Below are 24,663 nucleotides of genomic sequence, written 5' to 3'. Positions count from 1 at the left end.
TAGGTACTGATGCTGTAGTCTGAAATTGTATTGGCCGACCCGCGTAGAGGTTGCATGTGGCGCTCTCTCTAAACTATCTTCAGCCCTCGGCCAGTGAACGAGTCGAGCTGACACGATCGATGGCTACTGGGGGTGCCGATCTCGTGACACCGGCAACCAGGGGTCACCAGAGCGAATGGCAAGATTATTGGTGATGATTGAGAGTTAAAAAAAGCTTGGTTTTTCTTAGCGAGAGAATGCGCTGCTACTGTTACACCTGCCTCCGCTTGTGTTTTCTCCGATTACGCGGCTCTCGGCGCATGCTCAGCTAGACTTCCGTGGTTGGCTGTTTTTCTATGGTCATTCCCCCTTTTCCTTGCGTTCTATCATGCATTGTGGTCAGGCTTGCTGTGATTATGGAGATCCGCGTTCTTACGATATCGACCTTGAAATGTCTGTAATGCTAATCATCTAGCTTCATCATTTGCCTAGATAGAAATTCCGAACACGCCCATCACTTGTTCTTTCTTCACTAGAATTTTTCATTGTTGAGTTACAAACAAATGTTGACTCTAACGTGTCTACGGAGTGCCCAACGTTGGAGCTGTGCAGAATCTCAAAAAAAGATGGAAAGAAAGGGAATTTTTGTGGGACTATCTCTTTCCTCAAATACGTATGCGCCTGGGCTACTACACTCTAGAGCTACTGCACCACGCTTTGAAGACATCTCTGTGCCCCAAGTATCAGCGAATGATAATCACCAACTATGAAAGCCGCTCTATGGATATAATTAAAAATCTCCAGTCAAGGTTGCACAGTATTTTCGCCGATGTGCTAGATGTTGGCCCGGAATTTACTTAGTCAAGGCGCACGGCTTTCCTATCATAAGCCTGCGATGTTGAACAAAAATAAATCGGCATGAAAGGATGCAATTTGGCATGCTATCTTAACATGCGCTTGTAGAGGCATGATTGCCGCCCTTGCCACAATGAGCTAAGATTCATGCATTCATGCCATACTATCCTAATATCGCTCGAGTTACAGAGGATAGTTCAGTAAATCTTCGAAAATCCACATAAAACCAATACCCCTTTCATAATTATTCATAGCAGTGATATCTTTTATGTATCTTGTGTAATCCTGGATGGAACTGTCGTCATATCTAGGTCCAGCTTTATTCGGCGGTTGATCATTTGTAGAAAGCTTGAGCCTCAACAAATTGAGCCTTGTGCCTAACAATGCGACTTTTTGCAATGGTATTGACTCATCGAGATACTGTAAATATTCATCTTCGATTTGTTTTTCCAGCATGCGAATTGCATCACGTTTCTCTGCCAAGGACAATATCGCATAGGAGTTCTCGCGACAGAATTGACTCGAGAACATAAACTGCCGAGAGTAAAAGGTAATGGCAAATCTCGCTAGAGTGAATATCATTTCTGTGTCGTCCGGCCTGTCTATCGGTTCCTTACTCATATCTGGGTCCAGTCGATTGTCGGAAACATTGGACGGGATTCTTGTGTTAAACGAGCTTCCCAGAATACACGGATCTGTGGTCTTATCTTGAGCAGTTAGAACATCGAGAGTGAGAACATGCCACCAAAGCCGTCGACGCATTTCGATTTCGAATGGCGGGATACTTCCCGCATCGCCGTCGCGATTGAGATGCAATTTAATACTTATTCCAATCGCCATTCCAATGAGACCGTGAACATTAGGCCCTTTTGGATCTAGGCGGCCACAAATCTTTGTATGTTAGTTATAAAAAGATTTTTAAAATTCTTAATGGGCTATCCACCTACCAAGTACAACACAAGTGCTTGTAGGACATGCATGTTCCTTGTATTCAAAACATCAACCCTAGATAGAGACTGGTCTACTTTGGTTCGACAACTTGCTGTATATAAGTAAATTTTATCTTTGTGTACGGACAGGCCGGACTAACCCTTCCAGTAATACTCCCTTGCTATTGTGAAGCTCCGAAGTGCACTCTGTTGGTGACATACTCATGACTGCGGCATAGACAATTGCATAGGTCAAACACACTGTGGTGGGGCTCGAGGCCTCCAAGTCTTTGAATGTTTGCATGACGATCTTTTGCATAGACGGCGCGTGGAATAACTTGATCAACGGGTCTACTCTTTCCAAATATGTCTGCCACATGGAAACTAGAGTGGTGGGAGAGAATATATCTGCCTCTTCTAGGGCGGAGTCGATGGTCATTGATGAATGTATCGGCTGGCTTGCCATATCATTCTCATGATTGGCAACTGCTCTAGATACTGTCCGCCGTGAATCTGTCGAGCCACCCAGCACAGGAGTATTTCTCTCCATTAAAAGTATTTTGATCTCGTTCATGGATTGTTCGAGGAGACCCAATCGCTCATCAATGCCATCAACTCGCCGTCGTAGAATCTCGGTCTTATATGTTGCGTCCGTGCACGAAGGTCCCCCCGAAAGCTCAGGATAGGTACATTGGATTTTATTCTTCACACAGTACGAGCAAGGATGCGACCGATCGCATCCAATTTTGCGTCGCCTACATTCCAGACACGATCTCCCGCGCGCCGCTCTCCCTCCTGATGGCGAATGAGAAGGCATGTTGAGCATTGCCTGTGCGTGGTTAACAAGCGGAGAGGAAGCCAGAGACGAGGGATCGCAGGAGGCGGGCTGGCGCCGATTGGCGGGAGCGGAGACGGCGGAGGGAGGTCCGCATATGACAAGAGACTAGATGTAGTTCGCAACGGTAGAGGAAGTGTTCAAAGTAACTGTCGAGAGTAAGTATGGATCAGAGATTAGAAATGCAAATAGCAACAAATAACGCAATACAGATTCCTTGGTTGATTCCTAAGAGGAGAAAGCAAAGAATTTGTCAGGTTGGGAGCGGACCTGTCTCCGCGATGCCGCTCCAGCCAATCAAAGCTGAGTATTCGATTACTAAATACTAGATACCAAAATGTGGTGATAGAGAATGAGAAAGTCGCTATACAGGAGGAAGAGAAATATAATACAAGAAAGGGCCTTCAGGATATAAAAACCCCTGGTTATTGTATTCTATCAACACGTCTCAAGAACCGGCATCCTCCTCGCTACATCTTCTCGAACACTGATTGAAAGCTAGGATTGTATTGTTTAACTCTCATCACAATGGCATCTCAGCTAAAAAACATCGCGGTCATTGGAGTATATCTTACCTATCTCCCATACGTATTATAGATTATACCTGACTTTTTGTGGTAATCTAGGCCAGCGGAAGCATTGGCAAAATCGTTTTCGATGCTCTCGTCCATGCTCCCCAATTTCACGTAACCGCTCTTACTCGTGAGTCCAGTGACAGGACCTTCCCAGCTGGAGTGACCGTTCGCAAATCCGACTTCTCCGAGGCCGACTTGGTGTCTGCATTCAAGGGCCAGGATACGGTCATTTGTGTCGTGGGGTTGGGTGGCTTCACCGAGCAAAAGAAATTCATTGATGCTGCTATCTCTGCGGGCGTGAAAAGATTCATTCCCTCTGAGTTCTCGGCAAATACTCTCAGTCCGACTGTTCTGCAGCTTTTGCCTGTTTTTGAACAGAAAAAGGAAGTCCTGGATTATTTGAAGGCGAAGGAGGGTTCGGGCTTGACGTGGACCGGGATCTGGACCGCATTGCTATTCGATTGGGTAAGTAAAGATTACAAACCCTTGAACAAACAGAAGAGAAAGGTCTCATGCAAAAGCACAGGCCCTAGAAAACGGGTTCCTCGGATATGACCTCTCAGCACGTACAGCTACAATTTGGGACGGCGGCAACAAGGCCTTCACTTTGACCAACGAAGATCAGCTCAAACGTGCCGTCGTAGCTGTTCTCGAGCGTCCAGAGAAAACTGCCAATAAGAACCTTTACATCTCATCTGTTGAAACTACGCAGAAACAGATTCTCCAAGCTCTGGAAGAAGCCACTACTTCCAAGTGGACCGTCGCCAACACTACAACTGACGAACAAGTCAGCGAGGGTGTTGAGAAATTAGGCAAAGGGGACTTCAGCGGCGCTCTGATATTAGTACGCGCCACAAGCTTCAGCAATAAGGAGGGTCTCCGTGCGAACTATGCAAAGGATGAGGAGTTGGCGAATGATTTGTTGGGCCTCAAGCTTGAAAGTGTTGAGGAGACTGTTGCGCGGGTAGTTGAGGGATCTTCTTAGATCTGTGGATATGATGCTCACAATTAGGCTTGAGAAATGGTAAATAGAATAGGGAACTGAGAATTTAGTCTTCCATATCGGTAATAAAGAAACAACCAAACAACCAAACAAATAAATAAAATAAATGTTATAGCGTCGAACGGTGTGGAGGCGTTTGCCAAGACAACCACTTGGTGACCAATCGGAGCGCGGACCGCATCCTATTTCTCGGAGGTGGCGGGTCGGAGATCAGAGAACTTGAAGCTTGCATCGTTTGAGCTTCGGCTTTGGGAAATAGAGCTTCGTTTTTATCCGGCATGAGCTATCGCGGTTAGGAATAGGATGGCATCTCAGTCGCCAGACAAGGCACGAGTAAGGGGCTTGCCTCCGCCCTACAGCGAGACTGTGCAGTTCCAGATCCGCCGCAAACCAATTAAAAACCGTGGGAATAATCCTCATGGCGGCACTGTAGACGATCCCGTCACAACGACAAAGGCACAGGATGAAGCACTAGAACAGCAGATACTTGAGGTCCAGGCTCTAGAGAAAGATCGACCGCGACCCGTTAATGTATCATTGCAAACGGCGTCGCTTCCTAGAGCTCATGCTGATTATGGTCTGGTAGCCAGTCCTGATGCCCTCAGCAGCTCTTCGACCTCAACGAAGCTTAATTCAGCTTCTCCTACGCCGGAGGAAACTAGCCCGGTGCAATCATCCAACTGGAAGAAGACAACAGCAGATCACGCTCAAAAGGCTCTGGAGGAGGCAAAGCATTTTGTCGGAGGATTGGTCGCGCATCCAAGTGTCAGCACCAAGCACTATAGCATATTACGCCACTCTCATGGCATTGTATTCTATCAGGGAAGCAACACCTTTCTAGCCATTTCTATTTTTGCCGATGAGCCACTGCCGCTAGACCGAACAATTTGGATGCAATGCAAAGGATGGACTGGAAAGACCGGAATGCGTGCCAAAGCCCTCTTTGGGTTGAACGATAGTTGGCTTAATGTCACACCTGGAATGGCAATCCAGTCCGATCAGGTAACCGCAAGTGATGAACGAGCCTGGCAGAGAGATATCAAGCGATTTAAGAAGAAAGCAACAAGCTCTTCTCAATCGCGTCATATACTACGCGAAACAGCCATTATTCGCATCCCTGTTGAGGCTACCGATGCCTATTATCAGTTTGTATTATGTCAGGGTGACAATAAAAGGAAGCCTCTATGTACTAGTCCCGTCTTTCGGGTGGTTTCGACCTCATCAGACCCGTCGTCATTACGTGGTGCCAGTTTGAGCACTTTACCGTTGGAGCTGGGGGCCTGGGCTGGAAGTTTGTATCTTCGCAACACAGCGGCAAAGGTAGTCACCCCTGTGACGTCTCAAATACAGACCGCAACTCAAGGTATTATGCCGTCTTCCAAAACCCAAGCAGCTGCGCAAACCGCATACTCGGTCAGTGGCTTTGAAGATCGGGTGAATTCCAACATCGAGGACGCCAACACTAGCTACATTCAGACAGAAGGCTTAGCATACACGCGACTTGGAGGTGTGGAAATTGATATTGAGTCGGGACCTGTCTCACCCTATCCAATTAACTTTGTGGCCCGAATTGATGTTTCAGGTGGACCTCCGAATGTTGATACTACCGGACTGCATAGGATCCCGCTTGTAGGAGTGCCGTCCCATATCCTACAGAGACTTCACGGCCATTATTTCGGCTGGGCCAAATTATCCTCCGCGGGGCAAAATGGGTACGCGATAGGTGATATGAATAGCGATGCTTTCACATGGCAACGATGTATCATTTTCGCATCCAGCATCGTTCTACAAGAAAAAGTAGCAAATGTACGATCTCAGAAATCGCTCCGTGTCAATGCTTCAGTTCGGTTCATCGATGAGATTGATATTCCACCCACAGCAGAACTTCGAATCCGCATCATGGGCTTTATCCGCCCTGCAGACTCAATCTCAAGCCATGACACTCATCAGACTGGGTTGGAAGAACTCCTAGTCCTCGAAGCTTGTGATATCGAACTCACCCACAGTACCCTGGATCATCCCGCTTGGGGCCCCGAAACACCGTCTTCTATAGCAAGTCAGAGGTCTGGTGACTTGCTCGATACCTCTTCTCGCAGTTTCCTTGATAAGACCAAGGATGGTTACGCAAATGCGCGACTGGCAGGGCAACGCGCTGTTGGACAAATTCCCTTTCATCGAATTGGAATCAGGGTACAAACAGACATTTTCAGGGACAGGAATATTACTGTAAATGGTTTCTTTATTCCGCGTTAACGCGGTTTCTTTCTTTCCATTTCTTTCCACCTTCTCAATCTCATATGCCTGACTCTGTCATGTAGTCTGTCATTTAATTTCTTATATTTTCAATATACAAAATATGCATTGACCAAGAAATGGAATCATTCAAGGAACATGTGTCCCAGTGGGAAAGGAAAAACTATCTCTCTGTCCCAACACAGCCAGAAGTGTCAAAACCGCTACCAGCACGTCCACCTCGTCAGAGTCAATGACGAGCATCCCACCTGGTACAAATTTGCCATTGTCGCTTTGATACCTACCAATTTCAACTTTCTTAGTCGCACCAATCCCTTTATACAAACTCAGAACGCCTCCGCCACCAGGAAAGAGCTTCTTATTCATGTCCCACGCATAGGTAACGGAGTCCTGCACGAAACTCTGGCTACGCCGAGTTGCATTTAGTGGACGTATCTTAATTGCATGAGCTGAATGTAGCGAATCTTCTGGAAACGAGATATGCGTTACGCCGTACGCAAGCAGAGGTGAGGAGTACTCTGCCAGGATTGGCGATCCACTGCTGCCACTACCGGTATCATTCCTACCTTCGTTACCGGCTATCGGCGCGTCGACTTCGTCATCTTCGGTCCGGTGTACGTGACCAGGCTTGGTAACAATGAGTTTCGAGTCATTGTACCAATGAGTTCTCGATAGTTTGAAAATAATCGATGGGTCCGGGGATGGTGATGAGACATCGTCAGAGGAAATAACCGCCGCGGCTGTCTTTTTCGCCTGCGTCATGACATCCTCGTTAAACCCGACATAATCAGCGGTAAACCAGCTGTTGACTGATCGGTTAAATCGCGAAGAAAAGTCGAATATCGGAGTGGCTTTCTTTCCGGGGGCCCATATACCAGTTTCGGGTATGTAAAGCAGTTGGTTGAGACGGGTGAGGGACAGGTCGTTACGGTTGTCAACGGGTAGATCGAGGATAGAGGACACCTTTGTGGTAGTTGTCTTCGTGAATATTTTTGCTGGTGCCATTTTACGTGCGTTCTGCAATGCTTATGATATCAAGAGCCTGTGCGGAATTCTCGGAACGGCTTATCTGATAAGTGATAATGGTGTTGACTGGACCAAAAGGGTCAGTTTAGGGTTATGATAGCTCAAACAGTTCGGCCACATGAAATTCTTCGCCAAGGTTATCGATAACTAGGGAAATTATAGCTTGAAGCCATTGTGAAGAAGGCCAGAGTGACTGCTTGAATCTTCACGAGACGCATTGATCGCGCGGGGTAACATGATGTTGCAATTGGCTAACCGCGTCTCATATCTCACGCACTTATTGCGCCACTCGGAGGAAATATCGGCGATGATAAGGGTCAGCCATGCACCATCCTATTCGGGAATGAGGCAAGCTTTTAGATTCAGGCCAACAATTGACATTTGAAGCTAGCCAATTACGAAGTAGCATCGACTGTCTCTAATGATATATAATATGTATTGAATTAATAAGGTCTCTTTGACTAATAAATCTCGTTACAGCCTGTACTGCGATCTAATATCTAAGTTATATTGTCGCGTGAACGACTTCTGAAGTCTTCCACACGTTTCTGCTCTTTTTGGTTGCTATCTGGCGGAGAATGTCTATCCTTGTTTTGGATTCGCAGGGCAGTCGGTCCCGATGCAACAAGTAATCTGACCGGTCTGGCACGCACCCATGCTGTTAGCAGCAGAGTCGTTGGGGAAAGTGTAAGCCATGCCAGCGCAGGGTGCGAAGAAGTCTGAAGCTGAGGTGGCAAGATTATCAGCCCGGAGTGGGTTCACGCAGGCATTCTGGCCGTCATTGTTCTATATACTTGTTAGATCCATATTCTTGCTATTCGGAATGGGTCAGCTTACTGGGCATGTGCTCAAGGAGAAAAGGTCGAGGGTGCAGCCTGTGACAACGACATCGTTGCAAGAACACACGATAGGTACTGAAAAGCCATCGCTAACATTATCATCACGTTAGTATCGAATAGGACCATTTGGAGGTTTCATATTTCGGTAATGAGACTTACACATAGCTGATGTCGACATCCACAACAGCAACAGTCCCCATATATGGTATAACAAAGTTCGCTTCAATTAAACTGTCGTCTCCGCTAGTCGCGTACTTTGCATCGTTGACAGCGATATTTCCAATCCAGCCCGTGGGGACAGCAAAAGCAGCTGTCTCGCCGTTTGTCATCGTGCCTGTGCTTACATCGCCACTGATTGGCGTCGGTGCACCAGTGGCAATTGAGTGAGATGTTGTAATATCGCTTCCGTAGGAGTTGATGACGGTAATGGTCACAAATTCAGGCGGATAAGAGCCTGATGTGGTGGTGATAGTAGTGGTTGTGGTGGTGTTGTTTGCTGAGGCGAAAATAGCCTTGGGGACGCCAGTAAATGTACTCATTGCTCCTCCGATGGCCGTTCCTTTAGGTTGGTCGCGGTTAATGATTGCTTTTGTGGGATATGGTCCAGAAAATCTGACACCAGCACCAGCCAAGGGAACAGCGAATGTGCTGGTGGTTAGTGATAAAAGGGAAACCACGGTGAATTTCCTCATTTTGATGTGTTCCTGATTCTAAACGATTGATATCTTGGTTCCGTTATGTGGTATTCAAGATTCGCTTGTGGCTTTATTATTCAGCATGGAAAGAACGGCAGATTGGAACTATTTCTTAAGATGTGAAATGAAAGAAAGGCAAGTTGGATTTTGCAAGAGAGGGTAGAAGTTTTGAGAAAAGGACAGTCAACGTTACAAAGGTTACGAGGTAATACCCTTTTGTATATAATAGCTCTATCCCTCATCGCATATTTAAGAGTAAAAGGATTGTTCATCTTAATTGTAAGAGCTAGCCTCAAAGCATGGCTAGTCATAGTACGAATTCAAGATCCAAAATTATAGTAAGGCAAATTTAAACTAAAATCTAGAAAAGCGGCAGCTCGAAGACTAAAGTTTCTAGGCGTAGTAGCTATTAGTCTGATGTTCCAACGTATTCCCTACTCCTTAGTGTGATCTAGAAGGGCATTATTCTAGATGTCAATATTTTCGTTTGCGCAGCTTTTGTCAACGGTATACACCTCTCCTACTTGTTGGATTCTCTGAATTAATGAGCATACCCATAGGCCTATTGAAGCTGCTAAAATAAATCCTAGCAGAAATACCAGTTATTCGAAATATTTGTCGTGCGCCATCCACGTGGATTGGCCGCCTTACGGAACAATAAAATAATAGCAGAGCCTGATGTGGCTTGTCAGCGTTACAGTAGAAGCTCGGTTTCATTTACACTACTAAGTCGAACTAACCAAGAAAGCCTCGGTCTTGCTTGGGCCTTGGTGTGGTCGTTTCTGGGGCCAAAACCGAATAGTAACGGTCTTGGATCTAATTTACTTTGACTGTTTTTATTTCGTAGAGTTTGGTCAGTTACCGCCTAAGTGACATTTCTTACGGCCGGTTATTCATAGCTAAGAGGATATCAATATTCTTTTCCTATATGGCTAGCATCTTATTTCAAGCCATTGAAAACCTCTTCGGCTGCCATCTTGATGTTAAAGACGAAGGATTTTTAGGGTTACGTTGACTTGAGCTGGCTTAAGGGTTACCCTAACACTACTTCATGCTGACCAACGAGTTTCCTAATAGAATTAAAAACAGTAGAATAATAGTAACTAGTTCGGAACAATCTATTTACACAGTAGACAAGTCACTACAATAATAGATGTGCATCGTATCATTGATTTCGTTCTGACTAGGCCACAACGACCAGTTTTATTATCTACGGGTGGATTTTCAGGCCCTTTTCATTCTTGGTTGTGATGTCATCGTCCGACGTTGAAATGTTTGCTTTGTTGCTCTTGAATAGTTTGTAGATCCATCACCATAATTGTTGCGCTTCGGGGTGGTAAAAGGAATATCTCAATCTGTTGCAATTGAGCCGGATTTACTTGATAGAATGAACTTGTGAAGAAGCTGACTTTTCTCATGTGGAAATTTTATTTCACTAATATTTTCTTATAATGCACTATGTCGGCCATTCAAGGGTTCCATTCTACAGGTCGTGAATGTGAGAGAATAAGAAACAACTTGCGGGCGCTGACGACCGATCAAGCTAACCAGATTTCCCCATGTTCATCGGCATTGTAAATGCCGGCGGATAAAACCAATGGCGCGAAGTCGCAATCGTTGTGAAGTGCTGGCGGTCGTCACCGCGGGGAATAGTCCATGCCTCTAGTCAAAGATAAGAACGATCTTCGGCCATAGCTGCCAGTGAAATGGCGGGTCATCAAGGTCAGGTTTTCGGTTTGGAAGAAGAAGACTAGTAAAACATAAGAGCTTGATACATGAATCGCACGAGTACACTGAACCGCCTTGTTCAATTGAAAGCCATAGTTGGTGAAAATGGAAGTTCGGATTTCACGAAGCAAACTTTGCTCTATTGAACATTTGGGTTGTATATGGTATGCACTAATGCGCTCGGTTCTGTTAAGTTTAGTTTCTCTCCTGCCTTTTTCTAGGTTCCATCAATTAAAAGCCCGCTATACCGTCCCCAGGACATCAACTCCGTCCAGGAGAAGGTGTAGTGTGGGCATTCTTGCCTTCCCTCGTGGCGTATCCCAGAGCTAAAAGACATGTGTTGACAATTGAATGGAGTATTCTGGACTCACAAGTAAACGAGAGAATTAAACGAGAGAATCAATAGGCTTAGCGATACGTCAGCACTGAAATTTGACCGGACATCCGGTGTTGTCTGAAATCTAAAATCACTATGGGAGAATGCTTCAGCAAGCTAGCATGCATTGGAATAATAACAACGTTTATTTAAATTGTCATTGTCGATCACAAAATGATGTTTCCGCACTTTATTCATACCGTGTGCCCCCGGAGCCTGATTCAAAGTCTGCACTGGCGTAAAACAAAACCTCGTTCTATTAGACACTGAATCACGTCAAGAACTATTAAATGACTGCAAAAAGCACCTTTCTTACCTTCCTCTCTCCATGACCTATTACGAACCTTTAACTCAAACTCACCTTGTAGTTATAAGGTTACTCTGACAGCTTAATTTTCAGTTCCGACTACCATACAGAACAAGATGTGGCTTCCGAGCAATCCTTAATTTCTATTCTTCGCGTTCTATGTTTTATCATAAGGGCTGATCTCTTCTAATTGATACAAAATATAATATACATTATTCTTTATGTACCTCTATGCCTGCTCACATGAAGCCTTTTCGATCTCCTCCATCTTGAGAGCAGCTACCTGGGCCTTCTTTCTTGTGTCTGCATTCAGTTCGTCACAGTTTGCAAATTCAACAAGTCGGTCCTTCCACAGCTGCCATCGCTGGGAGCTGAATGCCACTTTTCCTGGTCCCTTTACAAGCGGCCCGTGGTAATCACCACCCACCGTGGGGCCACTACGATAGAAAACATGCCCAGCATGCAAAATCCACTCAGTTGCAACAGCAATACGAGAGTCGACTTCTGGATCAGCCGCGGGACTAGTGAGAATTTGGCGGTTACGACCTTTGCCGTTGTCATATCGACCCTCCAATGCATCGGCCAGAGCCCAAATGCAATATCTATCGTTCGGTATAGTGCCGTTGCCCATCAATCGTGCCCCATAGCTCTGAAAGTTCAAGTTTCGTTGTGTCTTGACCTCAGGGTCAAAGGATTTGGAACGATCGCTCTGCGGAAGTCGTCAGAAATTGTTCAGATGTTTCCAGCCGATAAAAGGTAGGCTGAGGCCGAGACTCACATCATACGCGTCACTGAAGGTCTCACCAAATAAAGGCAAGCTACTCCACAACTCAAAATCCCCCCATCCATTAACATGTATCGGTCTAGACGGCAGGTTTTGAATAGTATTCACGAGTGCAGCCAATTTGTCTTGCGAAGGATGTGTATTTGGGATCTGTTTTGCAACCGTATGAAAAGGCTGGAAGAAGACGTAAATGAAGTTACTGGGATCTTCTTGTTCAGACTCAGTAGGCCGACGATCTGGATGAAGGTTATCGAGTCTTTTGGCAGCATCTTCAAGACTTGTGATGCTATCAGGTTGTAGGACCTCATTGAGAATGTCAAAGATCTTTTGTTGGGATGATGTAGGATCGTCGTCTTCCAAACTAAGTCTCAACGATGTGTTGGCCATTTTCCCCCCTTTGCTCAATTTCGGCTGGTTTTTTATTCGTAAACGGTATCTTTAGTATTATTCTAAAGCGTTGATTTCCTGATTTGCTATTTTCCCTTCTTTTTTTATTGATATACTAGAATTCCTTAAGGTGAGCTGCCTCAGAATGAGGCAAAAATTTCAGCCCAGCGGAGCCGCTTTAAAAATAGACTGCGCTAGAAAGCCAAGCATCTCGCTGGTCGTATGTGGTTTCAGATTGTGGGGGAGCGCCCCAAATCGATGTACTTAGACGAGCTGCCCCGGTAAATTTTTTGATCGGCGCCCCCAGGTTGCACCAACATCTAAAGGCCTCAAGGAGGCCAGTCAGCAATATGTAACTAACGCAAGGGCCTTGAGAGTAATTCGCTATAATTTTATTCGACATAAAAGAAAAACAAAAAGGCTTTAGCGAAAATGTAGCGTCGGCATTCCTGTCCGACTTTCCCGGCATTTCGTTTACCAACAGGATGATCGGATCTCAATCTACCTCCCTATGACCAACGTGGTGACATTGACTAAACATGAAACTACATTTTGACAGTTATATGGAGGCATCTGACAGCGACCCACTATGCATGAAACATTGAAGATGAGGTTTGCATGGCCAGATGGGTATAAGTACTGCTGGATCACCACCATGATATTGCAGTAGACATAATCAAATCACAAGAATCAAAGATCAGTCACTCATTCATTACCAAAATATTTCACTTCCTTTAATTTTTGATTCAACAAAAATATCCTGTCCTTTAGCCCAACATGGTCAACGTCAAATCCCTTCTTTTCCTTGCCTTTGCTGCCAGCGCCATCGCAGCTCCAATTGACTCTGAGATCACTGAGGCAGATGTCGCCCAGGCTGACACTACTCCTCTTGAGGTGTCTAGCACACTCCTCGACACCGTAAGTATATTAGATAAAGCCTAGCTGGGCGTTTGATATGCTACCCTCCACATTGCTAACGTACTTTTGAATCCAGTCATACCACTGTAAAAAGTCCACAGACAAGGCCAAGACCAACAACTCCGGTGCTTTGATCGCCGACATTTCCAAGAAGAAGGCCATGGAAAGCGCCAAATACGCCGGAGCCACCAACGGAGGCACTCTCAGCGGCTACCCGAAGGTATTCGAAAACAAGGGCGGCCTCCAGTTTGCGAAGCCGTGCAATAAGAAGGGCCACACCGTCTATGAATTTCCTATCGTCATCGGCCAGAAGTCGAACTACCCCAAGGACTCGAAGAAGGGAAACACAAACCCTGGTCCTATCCGAGTCTACTATGACCAGTACCTCAACTTCTGCGGTATTGGCACTAAGCCAAACAACGATAACTCCGGTGCTCCTCACCTGTGCAAGGCGGCTCTCCTGTAAATGAGTGCTCTTGGGTGTGAGAATTTCTTGTACATTATATGATTAGTGCATAGACTTCGGTGAAATTGAAGCATGTTTCGAAAAAATGAAACATATGCTATTAATTCTATGGAGGTAATACAGTTAGATATAGCGGTCCAGACATATAGAATGCATGAGCAGTCTGAGCCGGTAAATAAATAGTCTAGACTAATTCCACTGGACTTCACTCTGCACAGATGGTCGTTATAGCTTGAAGGTTAATGTTCCTCCTATAAGTTTTCATTGAAGAAAGAAATTTTTTTCTATCTTCGAAGTCAAGCTCTAGGAGTATCGAAGACTCGTTATGTTCCTAGGAAACTAAAAACTTCAGTTTTATCACGTATACTAACAGCTATGATCTTTCCATAACAATATAGGCCGTTTCCTTAACAAGTTGTTAAAAACGGGATGCTAGCTAGGCGGGAAAAAAGAAAAAGAAAAACCATTCAGATAGTGCCACTAGCTACGACAACGAACTGAAAAGTTTGTTAGGAAAGGCGGTCGACAAAGTTTTCAAGACGCAGAATCTACGCATCTATAGGATAAATATATTTTGATTTTCGTGGATACATCACTGTTCCTACTAGAGAACCATCAAGTCCGAGGAAGACTAGTCACAATTCGCAAATTTATGAACCCACAACTCGTGCAATTTCCCGAAATTTCCTTCTCGTCCAACATTGAACACCGAAAAAATACGACACCATATGACTGGTCAGAGATTGAATGCGGTCGGCGAGCTCGTTCTCGCCGTGCAGCTCGACACGATATCACTTACCCGATTAAGCATTCCTTTTCGAAAAAAGAAGAGACAATCATTTACCCCGCGTCAGAGGTTGGCCAGTGGCTTGTAATTTCAAGAGTCTCGAGGATTCAACATTGGCCGGAGAATATATCTAAGCCAATCAGGAAAAGAAAGCCAATCCCAACCACTTTCACCTTTTGCCATCTCATGAAATAACTCAAATAATTTATGTACATGTATTATGACCGAAGTGTCACCCTGTAAGAATCAATAATCAAGTAATACTTTAGTCAGAACTGTTATTATGGCACTAAGAAGAATAAGCAATCAATGCTGAAAACCAATCGTAAAGGCGGGTTTGTAATTATGCTCTGAAATGAGAAACAATGAAATTAAAACTGTTCATATGGAAATAACAGGTTTTAGCTTTTAGGAGATGTGATCTGCAGTCGTTGAATCATTTCTTCGATCGTATGTTGTTTGGGGGAAAACAGGCGGTCCGCAAAAATTTCCCGACAAATCAGAGTGCTTACATAGAACGAAAGACGTACATACAAAACCCCACAGGGATTAGTTGTGACTTCACTACTCTCTTTGGAGTCAGCAAATCGATACGCTGAAAGAACTCTGTGAAAAAAGCAAAGCAAAGCAAACACCGCACTGGGTAGTCAGCAAATCCCTGGAACCTGACACTACACTAACCAGCAGTATTATTCAACATATTTTAGAAATACTAGGGAAAGAGAGCAAAATGAGAAATAATATGAGATTCTGATGAAGTCTTCAAAGTTCATATCTTAACAGCATTGGTCGCACTGCAGTTTCTACCATAAATCCACGGAATTGCACGCATGGGCTCGTATAACTATTAGTATGGGCAAGTAATCTATATAAAACGAAATATTAACATGGATGATGATCAACATGACATGGCCCGGAATGTAAGAGGATGATGCGGAATTATAATATCATGGTAATATAGTCCACTTGATATCATTTGTGTCTTATTTCGGTCAATGAATAATTGATTGACCAACCAGCAGTTGTCTCAAAATTATATCCGGTTGGCTTCATGCTAATGATTCACGATTCATGTTTCATCGGTGAAGGCCACGCACACATGGATCAAGCTCTCATCTGGCTGAGGTATTTGGAAAAATCTCCAATCTAGTACATCGGCTTGATATATAGTTGAAATATAAGCATACATGTTGAATGCGCAGCATGCCTCCTCGCGCTAGGATGCTAGGATGGCATTGGCAAGTGGTATGAAAAATGGCCTAGAGTAAGAAAGTGGTGCTGTCCCGGATGAGTTTTCCTGACCATTGGCAAGGTTTCTAGACTTAGTCTAAGAACGGATTTGAAGCCAGTTGTAAGCTTGCCTGGCCGGAGTATTAAAACTGTTTCGTAGTTCTCCTGATTTAACCCACCTTCACGTGCGACGGGGTGATAATTATTGTTTGGTCCCCTCAGTAGCGATGTAGGAAGAACCTGTTATCTTGCACTAGTAACGTAGATCGTGTTGCCACCCTCTCTCACACGATCGGTTTCATTCATGCAACCGTGTTGAAATTCATTATCGATGTCGATCTTTTAAGCCGAAATTCAAAGGCAGACAGACCTATTAAAGGTCGGATATTAGCCGACAAATAGTTCAAGCCCTAGGTTTCCGATTTGCTGGCCTACTCGCACATTGCTGTCAGACAAATGCAGCTGGCAGCTAGACTATCGGGTTTGTATCTCCGTAGCCTACGACGTAGCATCGCACATGGACAGTCGGACTAGCTGGCCTATTTGACAGCCGCTAAAATGGTATGCATTGACCCGATTGGGTCGGAGATTGCATCCAGGCTACTAAGCCGCGGCCTTCGTTTCTCTAGACTTTTAGTCGGCCGGCTGGCTTATGTTGGAAGGCGCTTGGTAGGGAGTGGATGCTTGGTAGGGAGTGGATGAGATGCACTGGTGTATTCCAGAGGAGTGCAAGTATGGTAAGAATACCCAGCGGCAAGGCGTTTTCATAGCTTTTGTTTTAAAGAGATCTCTCTTCCGACTTGAATTTTCGAAATTCCACTCCGTCCCAATTTCGATTGCCCGAACAACCATGCGCAATCTTTGTCAAATCCAACGAAGCTCGCATCACCGAAATGAACTACAATCGTCCGTTAGCGCCGGCTCTTCCAGGCTCCCACGATCCCCACGCCTATGAGAGCAAAAGGAGGAAAAATGTCAGTTCGGCATGCCAGGCGTGCAAGGCACGCAAATTGAAGGTACATCGTGTTTCTGCTCTTTTTTAGATCTCACATGAAAGACTTAGTACGATGAATCAACTGCTAGTGTAGCGGAGTACCACCGTGCAAAACCTGTCTGAAGTCCAAAGTCGAGTGCGTTATCGATACCGAAGGAGACCAGCGCCGCAAACTCAATCTGAAAAAAAAGATCGACAGTTTGGAGGATGACCGACGACTTCTCTTGCAGCTCATGGAAACTCTTCAAAGAGGCCCGCAGTCGTATAATACGGAGTTAGTTCACGACATTCGAACGTTGGAGAACATAAACGATGTCAAGTTGTATCTCAAAGCACACCTTATGCGAAAAGAGGCCCAATGGAGTCCAGAGTGGATTGAAGTTGAAAATGATATGAAATGGATATCAGAGCAACAGCCACAGGAAAAGCTTTCAACTCAGAAAAGGACACCCATATTGCCTGTCCCCGGACTAGTGGATATTCCTAGCTTCAGAGTACCAGCAAGTCCTTGGACCAGCGTGACTGAGGACGATAGCTTTATATCTCATCTCATTTCATTGTGGTTTACATGCAGCTTTCCGGGCTACAATTATATTGATCAAGAACTCTTTCTTAGAGCCATGCGGTCAAGGGATTTGCGATCACCACTGTGTTCTCCATTTCTAGTGAATGCAATGCTGGCTGATGCATGTGTGCGTTCATATTCTTGACGTTAAAGTTTTTGCTAATAAGCGGACAAGTTTCTCTCCGACCATCCCAAAGTTTGCGCGATCGCAGGCGATTCCGTGACTAAGGGCGAACACTTTTGGAAAGAAGCCAAAAGACTTTTAGACGAAGAAGAGGGCAGGGTGTCTATTCCGACAACTCAAGGGTTGGGTATCATGTTTACCTGGTACATGCTCCTACCTTCTGGTCCCTTTTGCGACTATGAATGGCATTCTGACTTTGTCAAGTGCTTGTGCCATGGGCAAGGATCGAGCTGGTTGGGTCTACACAATACAAGCGGCAGAAGTCATGAAATCCCTTCGAAAAGCCGAATCTCGTGTCGTGAATACAGGTCTATCTGCGAGCGAGTTGAGACAGCTCCTCGACCGCATCGAGCTCGGTCAATTTAATACGTTTGTGTAAGCCTCCTGCAGACATGCTTAGTTTTGGATTCTCATGACAACACATTGTAGGAGCGCAAATTTGACCTTTCAGATCCCTCCCTCGATCCGGATAATGCATATAGATGGGCACGTCTCTATGCACGCGAATATTCACCATAACGAACTTCCGTTCTATGCTCACTTTGGGGTATTATCGCCCATCCACCATGACTGCATTCTCAATGAGCTTGGGAGGATTAGCAATATCGCCTGGGATGCTGCAGCATTCTTGTTTGGGGAGACCAGTTACACCCATGCCGAGCTGGTGGCTGCGGTTCAACGCTGGCATTCACGTCTGGTGCAGTGGTGGAACGGCTGTCGAAAGTGCATGGATTACCGTATAACCCCAATACCTAGTTTGCTGTCTTTGCAGTGAGTCTCTTTTCCTTGATCTTCTTTTTTTCTTTAGCAGCTGTTTCCTTCGTTATTCCCCAATACCACTGATGCGTTGACTATAGAGTGTCATTTCGTAATAACTGACGTGGTCCTAGCATGTACTACCACAGTATCATCATCACAATATACGCATTTTTGAAGACGGCGCCACCCGACGCGGATTCACACATGTTAGGGTGGGCAGAGCAGTCGAGGCAAATGTGCCTCTCATCTGCCCATGCGATCAATCAACTTATTGAGATCCAGCAATCATCTTCTCGGTCCGACCCAGGCCCAGTCGTCAATGCGCAGTGGATTACAATTGCATTGTGCATCTTGATGGAGGACCTGCAGAACCCGGACAACCACAAAGCGTTTATGAACCTGTGCAAGGCGCACGGCTACTTTGCGCAACGATTGCCGTTGGCCAAAGGCATGGTCCGTATGGTGCAGCTAACCGCTCAAAGAATGGACCGTCCTCTGCCGGGAGACGTTGTCGCATATTTCCGCGAGTTTGAGGAACGCTGCTGGCGGGCCGGTGATAGTCGTACAAGGGCGTTCAGCAGCCGCTATCCTAATTTTGCAGTGGCCATTCGCCGGGGCATTAATAACTGCGTACCAGAGGATGTCGAGCTGGATGTCTTCCTCGAAAGATGGGTGAGTCTGGACAATGCATGATGAAGAGATGATGGATCATTGATCATTGACGATTGATGCTGGATGGCGGTGATGGATGACAGCAGGGGAAGGCGCGATGCGATGCTCGTAGTTGCTTTTTCTAGCCGCACCCAGCTCCTTCCTCTTGCGCCATGGAGCCCTGTGACCTGCCGCGTTGTTGTCACGTGAAGATAGTAATAGACACTTCTGTTATTTATTATTATTAGCAAAGCTTAGGTGAGCTTTGCTAGTTTACCATGAAACATTCTAAACTCCAAAATGCTCTGATTGGTCCATTAAGCTCCGTTCTGATTTTAAAGCGATGCTAGATTGACATGTGCCGTAGTCATATTCTACTTCCTGCCTGGAAGTGGAAACCGCAAAGCATGGCGCGAGCTATAGCAATGTTTTGCTCGTTGCTTTGGATGAACCTGCCTCTTGACGCATTCATCATGTTGTATCCGGCCGGCTAGTAGTTCCTAGCAACTGCGGATCTCGCATCCTTCTCGATAGGTTCACCTGCCCTATACAGATAGTGCAACACCACTAACCGCCATCCTGGCCGCCCCAGATCCACCGATATGGGGATGATGCGATTGTGGCAGCGATGTGCCAGCCACCAGTGCTGCCTAGTGCTGGCTACTGCTTGTTAGGCCACGTGGAGAGTTGCGCATAAGACGGGTCACCAAGTGGCTCCATTCATATTGTTCCGTCTCTTGTCGCTACAATCTCCTTTTCTGCACTCTCATGCATTCACCCTTTGTTGGCATCGCAGCGGTATATCCGCCGACGGGCCAATCAGCACGCCATCCCCCGCAGGGCAATAGCGATCGCCCGCCGAGCCCGACCTAACCGGAATTAGGGCGGGGTAAGGCCAAGCTGTCAGATCTCGATCTGTCGTCGCTGGAGTCGCCTTGTCATGTGTCGTGCGTGCTCCTGACCTACTTTTCGTGCCTGTGTGTCTGTGTGTGTGTGTGGTGTGCCTTTCCGCAAACGTTAACCTTGCCTGTTTTCCTGGTGGAGAAGCTCATTCACTGATAACATCATCCGGGAGCACGGAGGGCCACAACAACAACAAAAAGGGAGCACCCGACTTCTTCCTGCACAAGCGGAAGAAGGGGGATAGAGTGAGAAATAGAGAAAAGAGAGGGGAAGCGGAGAGAGGGTTTTTGTGTTTTATTTTAATCTTTTTTGTTTTTCTTCGTCGCAATTATTACAATAAGGAAGCATCACGTTTGCGACCGCGACAATGATGGTGCACTCGAATCCCATCCAGACGCAGACCCTCACGACAGGCAAGCATGCATATTCCATGTCGACGAGGGTGTCGATTCGATGGCCGCCAGAAGACGCGTACGAGAACACCGACACTACTGTTCTCAGCGTCAATAACTTCTTCGTGGATTTGCGGGTCGAAAAGGACACGAAGAAGCTGGACTGGGCGATCGCAGGGGTGCGCGTCGTCGATCAAACCGACTCCAGTATGTTATCAATCGCATTACAGACAATATTTGTAAAACAAGGCTGGTGTGATGCTAATGGCTGAATTTGTCTAACAGGACGAGTTACATTCCTCCACACTATCAATTCGCGCAACACCTTTCAACACGTCGACACGGGTCTCTTCACGCCCATGGACAATGGGGACGAGCTGGAGACCGGCACCATGCTGCGACCCTCTGATCCGGCTGGCCCATTTCCGCGACAATACGAAGAAGTCTGGCGACAGCGAAAGCCCATTGCCACTCCCGGGCCGAATATCGCCTATGTGCTGGAAAGCGCAGGCTCTCACGTCTCGGTGATACAGAACATGGATGGTGCCGGAACAGAGGAGAGCAAGGAGGTCGAAACGTTTCTAGCCAGAATAGGCGGTACATATATAGCTGTGCGGCAACCGACACGCATTGTGCAGACACCGAAAAATACGGGATACACCTTCCAAAAATTTGGCGATACCGAAGGCGTCAGTGTACGACATGAAGAGTATGCCGGCAAGCGAGGCTGGGTCGAGAAGTATTCCACAGGGCCAGAGAGCAAAGACCTGCCCAGTATGGTGAGAGGGAAAAATGATTTCACGGCTGCTCAGGAGGGGAAAAACAACTGGCGGAAACCCGGCCAAAGGGTGTTTGTCCGAGGTGAAGAATATGTCGTCCGAGGGTTTACCGACATGTCTTGACACTTGCATTGCACATGGCCTCCTCCTTTGTTTCTCTCTTTTTCTCCCTATTCTCCCTGGCCTTTGCTTTGCTTCACAGTTCTTTTGTTTTGTATGTGCCTGTTTTTTCTCAGCATTGATGCTTGAAGCCTTTTCCACGCCTTCATTCTCGGTCTCTTCGCTTTGATACCATATTGTTCTTGTATCTGTACATGTATGCTTGACGCGTACAACTCTCGGATAACGTCCTGTCTTTGAGCTGGATTCAGAGTGTCGTCTTAGAAATGCTATGATTTCTCCTGCCTCGGTCCATGTAGGTCTTATGTGAGCCTGTATACTATGCAAGGAGTGACGGTATTGTCACTACGATTCTGGCTGCGTCTTTCTATCTGCGATTGTTCACTTTTTGATTATTCGTATAGACAAGCACGTGCCTTTTTTTTTCTTCTGCTGGTTGTTTCATTGTTCTGTTTTTGACGTCGCCTGCTCCTCTTACTAGTGTCATCTGGATTATGAATATGTGCTCTCATCGCGACTTGGAGATGCATGATTGTGTTGATAATGACATTCAATCAAATATGGGACATAAGCATGGAGCGTCACTCTTTTGGCTTTTCCCTGGACCTTAGATATAATCTGCTTAGCTCTGAATTAGTGAAATACAGCATCAACAATGCCTCAGGCACCGTAAGAGAACACAGTCGGCGCCTCGGGCCGCCTCGCTGCGTACTGCGTGCCGGGGAAGGTGGGTCCATCCCCGAGTACGTACGGATCAGGGCAGGAGCAACCTAACTAGGCCACTGACGCCTCGTGATTTGCCGGGCTGGCTGCTTCCGGTTCCGAAAGACGGCCCTGTGATTGGTGCGCCCACACCGGCCCCAGGTCGCATTGCCCTAGCCCAATCCGACCAGCCCTTTCTCGAAGGCCGCTCGAAGCTCGTATTCTTATTGCAGTTTTCCGTTGTTCCTACGTAACTCTGACAGTGGCCGCATTCATTGATTCCTTATCGCGCAAACATGCATATAATCACGCCATCGCTCCCACTGAGTTCGTCACTCTCACTCTCATTCTCGCTGCATGGACCCCCAATGCAGCCTCCCTAGCCTGTCATGCAAGAATAATTAGCGAGTCGGCGAGATCTCTGTGATGGCCGCGACCCGTTGGAGACCCTGCCGCCTCCACGTTTTTCTCTAGTCTGGAAGAGATTTCTTTCATCGTGGCTTATTGCGAAAGGAAATCACCTACAAAAGACCAGATTGCCCTTCCTCAGGCTCTTGTGGTTTCGTTTCCTGACTTCTCGATTTGATCGATTCGATCTGCCCCATGCGGGTGTTTCTTTCGAGTCTCAATAGCGACGAGAAACATTTCAGTGGACAGCTAGTTCCAAACAGCTTCGACGTTGTCCTTGCGCTGTTCAGTCTTGATTGAGTAGGCCGTACAAATGGCTTCGGACAATAAAAGCAAGAGCAGAGATGCTTCGCCTGTTGCGACCCGGGTTCTCGACGATGTGCAACCGGGCGAAGAAACGGCGCTTCCCTCGGGCACCTTCGACCCAGTTTATGAGGCGAAGGCTCGCGTGCTGAACAAAGCCATCCAGGAAATCGGTATGGGCCGTTATCAGTGGCAGCTCTTTGTCGTCATCGGCTTTGGCTGGGCGAGTGACAACTTGTGGCCGATCGTGACTTCGCTCATTTTTACCCCGGTCAAAAATGAGTTCAACCCCGTTCATGGCGAATTCCTGACGCTGGCACAAAACATTGGCCTATTGTTTGGTGCGGTCTTTTGGGGGTTTGGCTGTGATATATTCGGGAGACGATGGGCCTTCAACTTGACAATTGGTATCACCGCCGTGTTTGGCCTCATTGCTGCCGGCTCCCCGAATTTTGCAGCCGCTGGTGTCTTTGCAGCGCTCTGGTCCGTGGGCGTGGGCGGTAACTTGCCTGTGGATTCTGCTATTTTTCTTGAATTTTTGCCTGCTTCTCACCAGTATCTCCTAACTGTTCTGTCCATTGACTGGGCATTTGCACAGCTGGTCGCTACCTTGGTGGCATGGCCATTGTTGGGCAACTACACTTGCCAGCAAAACACAGTCTGCACTAAGAGCAAGAATATGGGTTGGCGGTATTTCATGATTGCCATGGGTGGCCTGGCTATGGCCATGTTCATCATTCGATTTGTGTGTTTCACCATCTACGAGTCTCCAAAGTACCTGATGTCACGCGGCAAAGACGCTGAGGCAGTAGAGGTCATTCATGAAGTTGCTCGACGCAACGGCAAAACCTCGACTCTGACGCTTGAGGACCTGACTCAGTACAACGTACTCGCTGATGAGACAGAGCAAGGAGATGCCCAGCAGACATCGGCCGCAGCCGCATTGGAGCGGAAGCTTGAAAAGGTCAACATGGATCACTTGCGTTCGCTCTTCTCGACCACCAAGATGGCCATTTCAACATCGTTGATCACTGTTATTTGGGCCTTTATCGGTCTCGGGTTCCCCCTCTACAATGCCTTTCTGCCGTATATCCAGTCTACGCGCGGAACAGACTTTGGCGACGGTTCAACATATATCACTTACCGCAATGAAGTGATTATTGCCGTACTCGGAATTCCTGGCTGCATACTTGGTGGCTTCCTAGTCGAATTGCCTCGATTCGGCCGCAAAGGCACACTAGCATTGTCGACAGCTCTGACAGGAGTTTTCCTCTTTGCGTCTACCACGGCAACCCACTCGGATGCATTGTTGGGGTTCAACTGCGCGTACAGCTTCATGAGCAATGTAATGTATGCCGTTCTGTATGCCTACACGCCTGAGGTTTTCCCGACCAAGGATCGTGGAACGGGTAATGCGGTCACAGCCTCAGCAAATCGCATTTTCGGCATCATGTCACCCATCATTGCAATGTTCGCCAATCTCAACAGCGCTGCGCCGGTGTATGTCAGTGGAGCTCTGTTCCTGGCTGCGGGTGCGCTGGCAGTTGTATTGCCTTTTGAGCCGAGAGGCAAGGCCAGTTTGTAATTTGTTCTTTTGTCGACGGAATATGGATGGGATAGATTCTAAAGCACCGTGGTGTTGACGATAGTCATGTTTAATCGAGGCTTAATTTCCTGTGCTCGGCTATAGGCAGCGAGTACGGACACATTTTAAAATAATACGTTTAATCCCATCAACCTGTGAACTCCCTCACCTTAATATTTTCATCCGGATCAATCTTTCCGGCTGTATGACCCAGCACTTTTGTCCGCCACGATGCTTAACTCCGGGGCCCACCGAGCACACCAGCTTCTGATTGGTCCGCAGGGCTTAGCCTGGTTGGCTTCTTCCTGCTTCGGCTCATCAGGCATATCTTTGCTGACGACTCGCC

General features: G+C 46.6%; 10 protein-coding genes across 10 annotated transcripts; 6 read left to right on the top strand and 4 right to left on the bottom strand.

The window, feature by feature from the left end:
- Positions 1-825: 825 nt before the first annotated feature.
- BGW36DRAFT_349714 (uncharacterized protein) lies at positions 826-2,599 on the bottom strand. Its single transcript, XM_046213298.1, has 3 exons — positions 1,925-2,599; positions 1,782-1,872; positions 826-1,725 (listed from the first exon to the last, which is right to left on the bottom strand). Exons 1-3 carry the CDS (start codon positions 2,587-2,589, stop codon positions 1,018-1,020), a joined length of 1,464 nt encoding a protein of 487 aa, XP_046067708.1. The 5' UTR covers positions 2,590-2,599; the 3' UTR covers positions 826-1,017.
- A 527-nt stretch (positions 2,600-3,126) lies between these two features.
- BGW36DRAFT_349712 (uncharacterized protein) lies at positions 3,127-4,251 on the top strand (the record flags this gene model as incomplete). Its single annotated transcript, XM_046213297.1, has 3 exons — positions 3,127-3,162; positions 3,225-3,638; positions 3,700-4,251. 3 exons carry the CDS (start codon positions 3,127-3,129, stop codon positions 4,156-4,158), a joined length of 909 nt encoding a protein of 302 aa, XP_046067707.1. The 3' UTR covers positions 4,159-4,251.
- Positions 4,252-4,479: 228 nt separating this feature from the next.
- On the top strand, positions 4,480-6,429 carry BGW36DRAFT_305517 (uncharacterized protein; the record flags this gene model as incomplete). The annotated part of the gene is made up of 1 exon (XM_046212074.1): positions 4,480-6,429. The coding sequence occupies one exon, from the start codon at positions 4,480-4,482 to the stop codon at positions 6,427-6,429; it is 1,950 nt and encodes a 649-aa protein (XP_046067706.1).
- A 129-nt stretch (positions 6,430-6,558) lies between these two features.
- Positions 6,559-7,434, bottom strand: BGW36DRAFT_305113 (uncharacterized protein; the record flags this gene model as incomplete). The annotated part of the gene is made up of 1 exon (XM_046212040.1): positions 6,559-7,434. One exon carries the CDS (start codon positions 7,432-7,434, stop codon positions 6,559-6,561), a length of 876 nt encoding a protein of 291 aa, XP_046067705.1.
- A 603-nt stretch (positions 7,435-8,037) lies between these two features.
- Positions 8,038-8,986, bottom strand: BGW36DRAFT_432160 (uncharacterized protein; the record flags this gene model as incomplete). Its single annotated transcript, XM_046221088.1, has 3 exons — positions 8,038-8,241; positions 8,293-8,383; positions 8,454-8,986. 3 exons carry the CDS (start codon positions 8,984-8,986, stop codon positions 8,038-8,040), a joined length of 828 nt encoding a protein of 275 aa, XP_046067704.1.
- A 2,536-nt stretch (positions 8,987-11,522) lies between these two features.
- BGW36DRAFT_388649 (uncharacterized protein) lies at positions 11,523-12,707 on the bottom strand. The gene is made up of 2 exons (XM_046217251.1): positions 12,179-12,707; positions 11,523-12,109 (listed from the first exon to the last, which is right to left on the bottom strand). The coding sequence occupies exons 1-2, from the start codon at positions 12,569-12,571 to the stop codon at positions 11,630-11,632; spliced, it is 873 nt and encodes a 290-aa protein (XP_046067703.1). The 5' UTR covers positions 12,572-12,707; the 3' UTR covers positions 11,523-11,629.
- Positions 12,708-12,878: 171 nt separating this feature from the next.
- Positions 12,879-13,955, top strand: BGW36DRAFT_419991 (Ribonuclease/ribotoxin; the record flags this gene model as incomplete). The annotated part of the gene is made up of 2 exons (XM_046219485.1): positions 12,879-13,489; positions 13,566-13,955. The coding sequence occupies exons 1-2, from the start codon at positions 13,349-13,351 to the stop codon at positions 13,953-13,955; spliced, it is 531 nt and encodes a 176-aa protein (XP_046067702.1). The 5' UTR covers positions 12,879-13,348.
- A 2,910-nt stretch (positions 13,956-16,865) lies between these two features.
- On the top strand, positions 16,866-19,167 carry BGW36DRAFT_305078 (uncharacterized protein; the record flags this gene model as incomplete). The annotated part of the gene is made up of 6 exons (XM_046212034.1): positions 16,866-16,988; positions 17,056-17,658; positions 17,707-17,858; positions 17,920-18,090; positions 18,145-18,486; positions 18,606-19,167. 6 exons carry the CDS (start codon positions 16,866-16,868, stop codon positions 19,165-19,167), a joined length of 1,953 nt encoding a protein of 650 aa, XP_046067701.1.
- Positions 19,168-20,395: 1,228 nt separating this feature from the next.
- BGW36DRAFT_305288 (uncharacterized protein) lies at positions 20,396-21,322 on the top strand (the record flags this gene model as incomplete). The annotated part of the gene is made up of 2 exons (XM_046212055.1): positions 20,396-20,627; positions 20,706-21,322. The coding sequence occupies 2 exons, from the start codon at positions 20,396-20,398 to the stop codon at positions 21,320-21,322; spliced, it is 849 nt and encodes a 282-aa protein (XP_046067700.1).
- A 938-nt stretch (positions 21,323-22,260) lies between these two features.
- BGW36DRAFT_388641 (putative sugar transporter) lies at positions 22,261-24,658 on the top strand. The gene has a single exon (XM_046217250.1). It carries the CDS (start codon positions 22,743-22,745, stop codon positions 24,315-24,317), a length of 1,575 nt encoding a protein of 524 aa, XP_046067699.1. The 5' UTR covers positions 22,261-22,742; the 3' UTR covers positions 24,318-24,658.
- The last annotated feature ends 5 nt before the right edge of the window (positions 24,659-24,663 follow it).

Source organism: Talaromyces proteolyticus, assembly GCF_021365285.1.
Source record: "Talaromyces proteolyticus strain PMI_201 chromosome Unknown BGW36scaffold_12, whole genome shotgun sequence".
In the NCBI taxonomy this organism is placed as follows: domain Eukaryota; kingdom Fungi; phylum Ascomycota; class Eurotiomycetes; order Eurotiales; family Trichocomaceae; genus Talaromyces; species Talaromyces proteolyticus.
The sequence above is the reverse complement of the archived record's forward strand: the minus strand, read 5'-3'. Positions and strand labels throughout refer to the sequence as shown.

Excerpts from the sequence above, each read along its gene's own strand:
- BGW36DRAFT_349714 (XM_046213298.1), bottom strand. The coding sequence starts at position 2,589 with ATGCTCAACATGCCTTCTCATTCGCCATCAGGAGGGAGAGCGGCGCGC. Across the intron at positions 1,873-1,924 it reads AAGGGAGTATTACTGGAAGG|TTGTCGAACCAAAGTAGACC; the intron begins GTTAGTCCGGCC and ends ATATACAGCAAG. Across the intron at positions 1,726-1,781 it reads AAGCACTTGTGTTGTACTTG|ATTTGTGGCCGCCTAGATCC; the intron begins GTAGGTGGATAG and ends TAACATACAAAG.
- BGW36DRAFT_388641 (XM_046217250.1), top strand. The coding sequence starts at position 22,743 with ATGGCTTCGGACAATAAAAGCAAGAGCAGAGATGCTTCGCCTGTTGCG.
- BGW36DRAFT_388649 (XM_046217251.1), bottom strand. The coding sequence starts at position 12,571 with ATGGCCAACACATCGTTGAGACTTAGTTTGGAAGACGACGATCCTACA. Across the intron at positions 12,110-12,178 it reads CCTTCAGTGACGCGTATGAT|AGCGATCGTTCCAAATCCTT; the intron begins GTGAGTCTCGGC and ends CGACTTCCGCAG.